At 35.4% G+C, this 12,509-nt stretch overlaps 1 protein-coding gene across 2 annotated transcripts in view; it reads right to left on the reverse strand.

The window, feature by feature from the left end:
- Window positions 1-908: 908 nt before the first annotated feature.
- Window positions 909-12,509, reverse strand: part of shprh (SNF2 histone linker PHD RING helicase) — a 54,899-nt gene continuing 43,298 nt past the window's right edge. For both annotated transcript variants that reach the window (XM_056476669.1, XM_056476668.1), the window contains exons 26-30: window positions 11,482-11,574; window positions 11,308-11,394; window positions 9,032-9,210; window positions 7,132-7,212; window positions 909-4,157 (exon numbers count right to left, since the gene is read on the reverse strand). In XM_056476669.1, coding sequence (XP_056332644.1) covers window positions 4,061-4,157; window positions 7,132-7,212; window positions 9,032-9,210; window positions 11,308-11,394; window positions 11,482-11,574 — 537 coding nt within the window. In that variant the 3' untranslated portion in view covers window positions 909-4,060. The remainder of the gene's footprint in view (window positions 4,158-7,131; window positions 7,213-9,031; window positions 9,211-11,307; window positions 11,395-11,481; window positions 11,575-12,509) is intronic.

The following is a 12,509-nucleotide window of genomic DNA, read 5'->3' on the forward strand; positions in this document are numbered from 1 at the left end:
AAATCAAGGCATGATCATATTTTATTTTGGTAAAATAAGCGTAATCTAGCGGCCTTTACCTTTCATATAAGCCACTTCTGATACCAAATGATCAACTAGAAGTCAAGTTATTATTTGTTGTTCTTAAAACTTGGATAGGCGACAAGGCTTTTGTCAGGTAGTGTAGTTGGATTTTTTGCAGTGGGTTCCCATTGAAATTAATGCTTGGATAGTTAAATAATGAAATTATTAGTCAGAGAAGCATTTAAAGGATATGTTCACTCTAAAAATTTATATTCTGCCCTCCTTGTTTACCCTTGACTTGTTCCAAACCAGTTTGAGTGCTCAACATAAAGTAGATATTTTGAAGAATGTTGATAAACACTAACCAATGACATACATAATAGGAAAAACAAAAACTTTCCATGCACCTATTTTTATGCACATTTTGGAATATTGATAGAAACACATTTACCAAACAAATTCCAGTATGCATATCGAATACATCATCTGAAATGTTGATTTGTTCATTGCATTTCAACTTCTGAACTAATTTATTTTATTAGGAAAAAGGCTCACGGTAGCTTCTCCTACTACTGTACAATTCATTTTGTTTAGAATTATGAAAAAAAGAAGTGATGATTTTGTTCTCATTGAGTCATTGGATGGAAACTGCTATATTCATAAAAGTTTTACGCTATTTTCCAGTTTTGCACAAGTCTAAATCACATCTTTGGATTGAAACAAAGCTAATGGTTACAGGTTTCCAACAAACTTCAAAATATCTTCTTTTGTGTTCAACAGGTGGTCAACTGGTTTGGAACAAGCGGAGGATTAATAAACCATCTTCATTTTATGATGAACTCTCTCTTTTACCAGCATTTTGACATTGCAACATTACAGTAATCAATGGAAAATACAATGAAAAGTTTTTGTAAACAGAAAGTTTATTCAGATATTTTTTTCTTTCAATTGAGACTATTTATGTTATCCCAAATTGATGTGAAAGGTATCATGACGTTTTTAGTACAGCTGAACACGAGTTCAGTTCCTCTGAGTGTCCTTGTATGTTGTAATTCTTGGCCAAAGAAAGTCTCTTTAATTTCCTTTCTGTTTTTGCTTTTTTACAAGTGCTCTTTATTGGACGAGTTTAACGGACACTGAAATCACGTGTCCTTTGTTTTGCAAATAGCACCAGATAAATGCTCGAAATGCTTTGCTATGACATCCCAGAGACAACATGTCTAAACAGAAGACACTCTGCATTCAACAATCAATGCCTTCCTAAATATCATTAAAAATAATGGATTTGTGACCCTGGACCACAAAACCAAGCCCTTAATGTCTGTTTTATGAAATTGAGATTTATACATTATCTGATATCTAATAAGCTTGCCATTAATGTATGGTTTATTAGGATTGGATAACATTTGACTGAGATACAACTGGAATCTGAGGGTGTAAAGAATCTAAATATTGCGAAAATCACCTTCAAATATGAACAAATGAAGTGCTTAGCAATGCACATTACTAATTAAAAATGTTTTAATGTAAAGTTTTAATGTAATTACAGTAGGAAACGTACAAAATATCTTCACAAAACATGATCTTTACTTAATATTCTAATGATTATTGGCATTAAAGAAAACTCTGATTTGATTTTGACCCATAAAATGTACAGGGGTTGGACAAATGCCTGGTTTTAGACCACAATACTTCATTAGTATGGTGTAGGGCCTCCTTTTGCAGCCAGTACAGCATCAAGTCCTCCTAGGAATGACAGATATAAGTCCTGCACAGTGGCCAGAGGGATTCTGAGCTGTTCTTCTTGTATAAAACGTGTGTACAGTGTCCAGGTCACTATGTGACGCTGGTGGGCAAAATGGTTCCTGACTCTGTCCTCCAAATCACAAACAGTGGCTCAATAATATTTAATTCTGGTGACTGGGCAGGCCATGAGAGTTGTTCAACTTCACTTTTATGTTCATCACGTCTTGCTGTGTGTTGTGGAGCATTATCGACCCGATACACAGCACCATCTTCAGGATGCAATGTTTTAACTATTCGGTGCACATAGTCCTCCAGAATGGTTCGGTAGTCCTTGGCAATGTCACGCCCACAGGTATTGCACAACTAGCACAAGTGTTAGACATGGGAATGCCATGATATTGCAGTCCAAACCATCACTGATTCATTCGCATGCTTGACTCTGGGCATGCAACAGTCTGGGTGGTACACTTCTTCAGGGCATCTCCTAAGTCTCCCAGATGTAGGAAAGACAGTCAAGGTAGACTCATCAGAGAACAATACATATTTCACAGTGTCCACAGCCTAAGATTTTCGTTGCTGGCACCATTGAAACTGACGTTTGGCATTGGCATAAGTGACCAAAGGTTTAGATACAGCAACCTGGCTATGTTTACCCTGTGGAAACAAGAGAGTTGAGGTGCACATTTAATTCTGCAGTGAATTGGGCTGCTGTGGTTTCATGTTTTTTGGATACAATCTAGGTTAGCAACTGGACATCCCTTTCAGACAGCTACCTCTTGCGCCCACTGTTACTCCTGCTAGATGTGGCTCATCCTTCTTGGTGGTTTGTTGACATTACACATACATGCCAACATTTGTCTCCGAAAGACCTGGAGACCTGGTGTATGGGGGGTGGGGGGGGGTGATGTCTGAATAACACTGTTGAGAAGTGGGCTAGTTACTATGCTGCAGTGTTAGTAACTATGGAGCGGGTTTCGGGCTAGGGGTGGATGGAGGGTGAAATTACAGGAGTTTTTCCAGAGAAATAACAAAATGGGAGGGTGGCGTGAGATGGGTCTAAAATAGACTCCTAGGAAAAATCGGGAGTGCATGTTCTTGATACATCCTAAAGACTTGCTGTCTTGGTGACAGATGCGCCAGTGAGAAGTGCACCAAAAATGCATCCTCTTTTGAACCCTGATATGTCACGCATATTGTTGTGTGCATTGCAATATTTTAAGCAAAACTGTGTTATAACTCTGCTAATCAACCTTCACACTCTTTGCTCTAAATGGTGGAATGTGTAATCAATGAAGATTGTCCACCAGACTGCTCGAATTTTGCCATGAAACCTCCAACAATAATTTGGCCAGTGTCTCATGCCTCCGGCACCTAGACTGCAGCTCTGCACAAGACGTTTGGCCAAAGGAGAAATGGTCGTGCCCAACTGAGTCTGGCTCTCTCAAGGTTTTTTTTATTCTTCACTTTCACCAATTGGTAAAGTTTTTTCCTCGCTGCTGTCGCCACTGGCTTGCATGGTTCGGGTCCTGTAGAGCTGCGCATCAATGGATTACTCTTCAGTGTTTGGACTCTCAGTAGTGATTATTAAACCACACTGAACTGAGCTAAACTGAACTGAATGTAAACACTGCAAACTGAAATGACACTGTTTCAATTTACTATAATGTTGTATGTGAAGCTGATTTGACACAATCTACATTGTAAAAGTGCTATAGAAATAAAGGTGAAATGAATTGAATTGAATTTCAGTTTCATTGTCCAACCCCTGTATTTTTGCCTATTGCTACAAATATACCCATGACACTTACGAGTGGTTTTGTCGACCAGGGTTACATTTAGATTAAAAATAAAACAGAGCAACAACATAATTCCAATAATTACCACATACTGTGTTTTTATCAGCTTTACAGTACAGATTGACAGTGATTACTGTGGGTTATAAAACACTTGCTTCATCAGAGTCACAAATACATGTGTGCTAATGTTAAAAACCATCCACTGCACAGAATGGATAACATTAGAAAGGTTTTCTAATTTCAATACAATTTATTAAAACCATAATAAAATCCTTTATGCACAGCAAGGCATTAATAAAAAAATGACACTATAAACAGAGATACAGGACTGCTAATATACAGTACGTCAATTCATTTTCTTTTTCTTTTACACACCGAGCCGAATAGATAAATTAGACTATTGGACAGACCATATAGAAAGGGGAATGTGCAAAGCAAACATACAGGATCTCCTGGCTGGTGTTAGTGTGGTGTTCGCATTACTGGCCTTTGGGCTGGCAGGTCTGGAGACGCGTTTACTCAAGAGTCTCGCTGTCCTCGGTGAACAGATCCGCCAAGTCTGCCACTGTAAACACAGAGGCCTCCGAATGCTTCATAGACGTGGAACCATGACTGAAAAAGATGGTGGTTTGAGACAGATTAGTCAAGGTCATGTTCAGTAAATCAAGCAAAAAACAAACAAAAAATAAATAAAACCAAAGACTTAACTACTTATACTTTAGAGTAATTTAGGTTTCTGTTGGTCTTAAAAATTATTGTTGCAATTAATGGCTGAAGCTTTAATCACGATATACGGTATTGACCTAAACTGGGAAAAAAAGGTGTAATGGATGATAAAGGATGCTATTACATGGCTGTCAGGAATATTCGATTCTGATTGTTCAGTTGTGACATTCCAAAGTATGTTATTCTGAGATAACAACCGCTAAATAACACAGTCTCATCTGGGCACTTTGAATCGCCTTCAGTGAATATGTTCAAATACATATACCTACATTTATGTTCATATGTATATAAATTACATTTTTGACTGTTTGGAGTTGTCTTCTGAATGAATATTGCGTAGGTTACTATATGCTTTATCCAGCCAGTTTAGTTTCTGACAGCTTTTATTTGGTGCCATCATGTGACTGAATAATGTGCAAGTTAGTTTATACTCCATTGGCCGTTTTCGTTTCTGGCAGCTTTGGGTTTATTTAAAGAATTATGGCTCAGAATAATGTTTTGTGTCAAATTTTTTTGTTTTGTGGCATGTAAAAAGTGGGATAAAGTACATCCTGGATGGTTGTTTTCACAGAATAAAGCCCTTCAGACTTCGGGCTGCTGATAAACCTGTCTGACTTTATTTTGTGATAACAACCACCAGGATGTACTTTATCCCTAAAGTAGGCTTTACAATAAAGTCTTGTTGGTAAACATTAGTGAATGCATTACAATCAACAACTAGAAAAAGCTATATTATAGTTATGTTAAAGGTAATTACATTTTAAAATTGTATTAGTTATTAAATCCATTTAATGAAATGATTACACCTTTTTAAATGCGTTATTAGGGATCAACTCAAAAACTAACATTACCTAACAGTAATAAATGTTTTTCTACTGTAGTTGTCATTACATTGACTTTAAATAATTTTTATGACGTTAAAAAAAATGGAGCCCTAACTTTACAAACTTCATGAACAAAAGGGCAGATATAACATACTGTATAAATCAGCCAGATTAACTTGAAAATGTTTTTTTTTTATATATACAATTATTTTTTTAGGGGTTTTTCACCTTTATTATGACAGAACAGTAGAGAATTCAGACAGGAAAGCATTGGGGCCAGAGAGAGGGGAAAGATCGGCAAAGGACCTCGAGCCGGGAATCGAACTCTGGTCGCCGTGAGCACGTTGGTGCTATATGTGAGTGCACAGTACCACTAGGCTACTGACGGTGACAACTTGAAAATGTTTATGCGTGAAAATATATTGCCTATAAATTTTCAAGCACTACTACTGCAATATGAATATTCCTAAAAAACATTTAAATAAACAATTATTCACAGTATTTTGAAGCATCCACAATATCAATATTGTGCATGTTCATTATATATGTATAGAATTATTGAATATCGGCTTTTGTCTAGTGTAGATTTAAAGATCTCAGTTTTCATGACAAACAAAGGTTTCTTTCTAAGCTCAAGACAAATTTAGGTTTGAACTAGACAATGGGGGGAAAATTAAGGTAAACTTTTAGGACTATACTAGTATAAGAATATACATGGATGAAAAGTAATCATTTAAAGCCTGCAAAACATTATCTTTTACTTCCTATTGTGATATATGCATATCAAAGTGAAATAGCTCATTAAAAAAATTTATTCATAGTTCATTATTCATTGCTTATTGTTTGTCTATGGTCAAATCAAATGTGATTGACAGGCTGACCTAGGGCTAGGCGATTAATCGAAAAGTAAGACTTTTCCAGGTCCATTTTTTCAATTACTTTCCCTACTGTATGTGGAGTCACCTGACCCCGCTCTGTTAAGGCTGATTTTTACTTCTGCGTCGAACACACGGTATGCTGCTGGGAAGCCTTTCAAACCTCTCAAAAAATGTAACTACGCGTCGCACGTTTACATTATATTGGTGATGATTGGAAGCTGCGCCAGATATGCCTTGAGACGGCATATTTTCTATTACAATAAAATTATTAGTTACATTAAAATATGTGTTTACAGAGGATTCAAGAAATGCACTGTTTAAAATATTATTTACAGGATATACAAGTGTTATTTTTATTAGAAGAGATACTGTTTACTTTCTAAGTTTGAAAACATTGAAAATAATTCATTTTGTGTCCAAAAAGTGCAAGTTATTTATTTTCACTTTTTTATTAGAATTTTTTTATTTTTGTATTATTTAATTTTTAATATTAGAAATTATTTTTTTCAGGCAATGTGTGTTTTAATTTCAGTTGTTCAATGTTGATGTTCAATAAATAATCATAGATAAAGATAGTGTGTTTGTTTTAGGCATAAAAAGAATTATTTTAGAGCAGTGATCACACCACCGTGAAACCGTAATATTTTTATCCAAGGTTATCATACCATCAGAATCATAAACCTGCCCATGCTTAGTGTGTTTCCTTCAATTATTTTAAAATCAAGTAATGTACCCTTCATTCAAAAATCTCTCACTTGTAATATGTGAGCATATTTACTGTACAAAGTCAGTGAACTGTGAGGGTAAAAAAATAAAATAAACAAATTAAATAATCATTCATTAATCATAATCAAGTTAAATGTCCAATTAATCGAGATTTTGAATTTAGGCCAGATCGCCCAGCCCTAGGTTGACCCCGCCCCCATACCAGTAAACACCAATCAGAATGATATGTCGTTGAAGAGGTGGGATTCAGTTATTTTGGTTAAATATTAACTTAAAAAAATAATAATAAAATGATAAAAAAATCTTTAAAAATAATAATGTGCACAAATAAATCATTTAAAATAAACAGTGCAATACTTATGATTTCATGCTGACCTTGATTTTGATATCATTGACCATTTAAAATACCCTCCTCATTTATCAGGGGCTCACCTCTTTTCTACTGTTTTCAGCATGGCTTGCATCCGTTCCTCGATGGTGGACTTAATCAGAAACCGATGAACAAATGTGGGTCTGCAAAATGGATAAGAACCATTTAGTCTACTAACAACATTAAACATTATCGCCCAGTTTCAGAGACGAGGCTTAAAGAGATAGTTTACACAAAAAATGATCATTTATTCACCGTTTATTCACCCTCAAGTGGTTCCAAACCTTTATGAATTTCTTTCTTTTGTGCCAACACAAAATAAGATATTTTGAAGAAAGCTGAAAACCTGTAACTCAGGGGTCTCAATATCAAATTGGCGGGGGCCATATCAGTGACTGACAATTCATAGGAGGGCCGCTTTAACATTCAAGCACAACAAAAAAATTGGAAACCTGATGTAACTGATGCACTTACAAATTTTTCCACAGAGTACATGCAGTCAAAGCTCCTTCTTTTTGTTTCTTGTACATATAGAAGGGGTAGTTTAAATTGCTATGAAAATACTACAATTTAATAATAGGCATAAAAAATAAGTACTATTAATATTCTGTTCCAATTAATTGTTGCTTAACCAAAAGTGTAACAGCAAGAAGAGGAGAAAGCAGATTGGTTAACTTTAGTGACTTTACTGGCAATTGTTCTTCTCAATATCTTTCTTTTTTTGTAAAACAACAACAAAGAGGGGAGAAAATATATATGTATATATTCCCTTTTACTTTAACATGTTCAATTCAGCCAGCATTATCCAAATCTTAATATGAATCTGAGGAAAAATCTATTAAATGAGACCATTTGAATCGAATCTTCGTAAAATAATCATAGTTACACCACCAGGGACTTTGAAGCCTTGAAGATGTGTTTGTACAACACAATGCAGGTGGTATAAAACCATACCTGGGGTTGGGGGGTTGGGGGCGGCGTTGGGTGGATGCATGTTCGCGAATTGAAGAGTGGGGAAGGGGCTTGAATGTATGTGGGGGGTACTGAAGAGCATGGTCCCTGGTCAGTACTACTAAGAACAGAACAAAATGGAAGATGGGTCTGAAATACGGGAGACTCACAGGAAAAACGGGAGTGTTGGCAGGTATGTATAAAACTGATAATAATCAAACGAACCTTGAATATGTACAAAAATACAGCTTTAGTAAAAATAGAGCACTTGCGTACATATATTTCAACGTTTAAACCAGCCCCAGAAATAATCTGCATGTGCGTTACTCTCGACCTCTCGCTGAGAGAAACTGAAAGTAACTCGAACTTATAGTACAGTACTTTAAATGTCCAGCAGGTGGGGGTCAAAACCACAAGTGGCTATATGCGAGGGCACAACAATGATAGTGATTTAAAAATATGTTTTGGGCCGGCCGAAATTAGTTTCACATCAGTTTCGGGCAGGAGGGAGGAGAAGGGGGCAGTATGAGACCCCTGCTGTAACCACTGACTTCAGCAAAAGGAAATCTATTGAAGTCAATGGTTACCGGTTTCCAACATTCTTCAAAATAACTTATTTTGTGTTCAACAGATGAAAGAAACTCATAAAGGTTTGAAACCTAAAGTAAAGAGTAAATGATGACATCATTTTCAGTTTTGGGTGAACTGTCCCTTTAAGGCTAAATTGCTTGCTTGAACGGTCAAAATACCCCATTGAATAGTTTTGAAACATACACCAGAAACGTGTTTTTCTAAGTCATTTTTATAAAAGCTGCTTAATTAAACAAATTCATAGAAGGCCTAGTACTGGTTTAAGCTAAGCTCCGTTTGTGAATATGGCCCTATATTTTTTTATATGCAAAAACATTGCCATTTTACTAATGCTAGAGAAATGCTGCTAGCCAGCTTCAAACTCATCAATATGAATTTAAGCGATCATATGATTGCGAATCTGATTGGGTTGTTTCCTACTTGGTCTGGCCAATCCGATGCACTCTTCCTATGGCCTGCAGCTCATGGGCGGGGTTTAGGATGGGCTCCACCAATAGCACATGTGTCGCCTCGATGATGTTCAGTCCATTGGAGCCTGTGTGCAGCGGCAGCAGCAAGATGTTGATCTTCTCCTCATATTTGAAAGCACTCAGGTTCTCCTAAAAAAAAAAAGTTTTATGTTTTATGAGTCGAGATGATTTAAAAATTAGATTTTCTAATAATAATAACTATGCTCAGTCGGTTAAATATAATAACAGAGAGGGTAGATTTTTGTCAATGTATTGTTATCCTTACACTGGCTGCCTGTTAAGTTTCGTATTGAATTTAAAATATTGCTTCTTACATATAAAGCTTTAAATAATCTAGCTCCTGTTTATCTAACCAATCTTCTGTCTCGCTACAATCCAACTCGCTCTTTAAGATCTCAAAACTTAGGGCTTCTGGTAGTAGCTAGAATAGCAAAGTCGAGTAAAGGAGGTCGAGCCTTCTCATTTATAGCTCCTAAACTCTGGAATAGCCTTCCTGATAACGTCCGAGGCTCAAACACACTCTCCCAATTCAAAACTAGATTAAAGACCTATCTGTTTATTAAAGCATACACTCAGTGCATCACTTAGGGGGCTTCCACACAGGTTCTGCATCTTGTTGATATACACTGTGAACATCAGCTACGCTTATTATTTACTTTATTCTCCATTTCCACCTGGGGATACTCTTCCCGAGGCCCTCAGACTATGCAGAGTCACTGATTCGATCCAAGACCAACGACGAGATGATCCCAAGGTTTTTTATATCCTGGACCTGGCCGAATCCTGAGCAGCTACTGTGATGGTCATGGAGGAGTGGAGAACATGAGACTGATTCCTGTGACGCTCCAGAGACAGACGAGTCTTCGCTGAGGCCAGCTTCCAGCCTCCGCCACTGAGACTGCAGCTCTGCACAAGACGTTTGGCCAGCGGAGAAATTAAAATGGTCGTGCCCAACTGAGCCTGGTTTCTCTCAAGGTTTTTTTTCTTCACTTTCGCCTTTTAGTAAAGTTTTTTTCCCTCTCTGCTGTCGCCTCTAGCTTGCATGGTTCGGGATCTGTAGAGCTGCGCATCGTTGGATTTGCTCTTCAGTATTTGGACTCTCAGTAGTGTTTATTAAACCACACTGAACTGAGCTAAACTGAACTGAACTTAAACACTACAAACTGAACTACACTGTTCCTATTTACTGTGACCCTTTATGTGAAGCTGCTTTGACACAATTTACATTGTAAAAGCGCTATACAAATAAAGGTGAATTGAATTGAATTGTTTTATTCCAAATAAACACCTTCAAAAAAATGATCAAGTTCCAGTTTTGTGTTTCTCCATTTAAAATAATTATTAAAAACAAAAATTGGTAACACTTTAGTTAGGAACCAATTCTCACTATTAACTAGTAGCTAATTACCTGCATAATATTAAAACATTATCTATTTATTTGTACTTATAAAAAGTACATATTCTGCATGATCCTATTCTACATCCCAAATCCTACCCAATACATAAACACAAATAACTATTAATAACCTTAATTACTTTTAATGAGCAGCAAATTAGGAGTTTATTGGGGCAAAAGACATAGTTCTAAGCAGTTTAACAGTAAGAACTGTACCTTAAAATAAAGTGTGACCAAAAAAATTATACATACATGAAACCATTTTGTGTTTATTTAAAAACAAACAAAAACAAATAACAGGGTTTTGCTTGAAAATTTGAATTAATATTAGATTAAATATTTATTACACTTTATTTTACAGTGTACTAGCCTAAAACTATACTGGGGTTTACTAGGTTAATACACGCTTTAGGGGTGAGTTTAGCAATAGTTCCTAGTTATTACCCAGTTTATGTAAAATGATAAGTACATAGTATATACACATAAATTATTGTGTTTTTGATGCTAAATTAATGATTACATAGCTCTAAAAAATGGCTCTTTTTATCATTCTATCATTTATTTTTATTTAATGCCATGTCAGCAACAATGGCCATTTTCATAGCAAAAATATTTAATTAATAAATATACAATTAAAAACCACAAACAAGTCAATACATAAATTAGATTAAATTTTTATGATAAATATTATAAAAAATAAAATTCCTGCTGACCTATTTTTATCTTTAAACTTCAGAAATGAGACAATTCAATAATTACAGAAAGCAAAGTGGACAAATAAATCTTAAAATATCAATGTTAATTTTGTTCCTATCATAATCTACACAAACCTGAAACTTGTGAATTCCGTTGATCTGTGCAAACTCCATGTTGTTGTCGAATAGGGCTTTGGCAATGATGTCCAGGACGCCCTGCCACTGAGAGAAAAGGTGTAAATGTGAGGTCAGAGGTCAAGAGCTGTAGTCTGCCGGTTGATGTAGTAACTCATTTAATGGGAGCGTTACCGTGGAGAACACAAGAGACTTGGCTCCTGGGTCGGTCATCTGGACTTTTTTTAGGACTCGAACCACAGCCTCAACCTTCGTGGAGTGGCTACCCTACAGGGCAAAGAGATTATAGAGATGCCATATAAAATCATATCTGACAAAATGTCACATCAGTGATTTATCTACTTCCACTGAAAAATATATATTACAGTGTGTATTAAGAAGCTTATTATTTTTTTGGGCTATTACTTTTCATGTTGTGTGTGATGTCCACTGTAAAAAGCAATTGGTTAAAAGCAACATGCTGACTTAACTTAAAAAAGTGATTAATCATGTTTTAATTTGGAAAGTTTAAGTTGAATTAACTTAATTTTAATAATTATGCACAGTTAATTTACTTAATCAATTTAAGGCAATGGGTTTACTCACTTATTTTAAGTAAAGTCAACTTATCACATTAAAAGCAACAGGTTTACTCACTTTAAGTTAAGTCAACTAATTGCTTTAAAAGCAACAGGTTTACTAACTTTAAGTGTAGTCAACTAATCGCTTTAAAAGCAATGGGGTAACTCACTTTTTAAAGTAAAGTCAACTAGTCACTTTAAAAGCAACAGGTTTACTCACTTTTTAAAGTAAAGTCAACTAGTCACTTTAAAAGCAACAGGTTTACTCACTTTTTTAAAGTAAAGTCAACTAATCACTTTAAAAGCAACAGGTTTACTCACTTATTTTAAGTAAAGTCAACTTATCACATTAAAAGCAACAGGTTAACTGACTTTTTTAAAGTAAAGTCAACTAATCACTTTAAAAGCAACAGGTTTACTCACTTTTTATAAGTAAAGTCAACTAATCACTTTAAAAGCATCAGGTTTACTCACTTTTTTAAAGTAAAGTCAACTAATCACTTTAAAAGCAACAGATTTACTCACTTATTTTAAGTAAAGTCAACTTATCACATTAAAAGCAACAGGTTAACTGACTTTTTTAAAGTAAAGTCAACTAATCACTTTAAAAGCAATAGGTTTACTCACTTTTTTAAAGTAAAG

Source organism: Danio aesculapii, chromosome 17, assembly GCF_903798145.1.
Source record: "Danio aesculapii chromosome 17, fDanAes4.1, whole genome shotgun sequence".
Classification (NCBI taxonomy): Eukaryota; Metazoa; Chordata; class Actinopteri; order Cypriniformes; family Danionidae; genus Danio; species Danio aesculapii.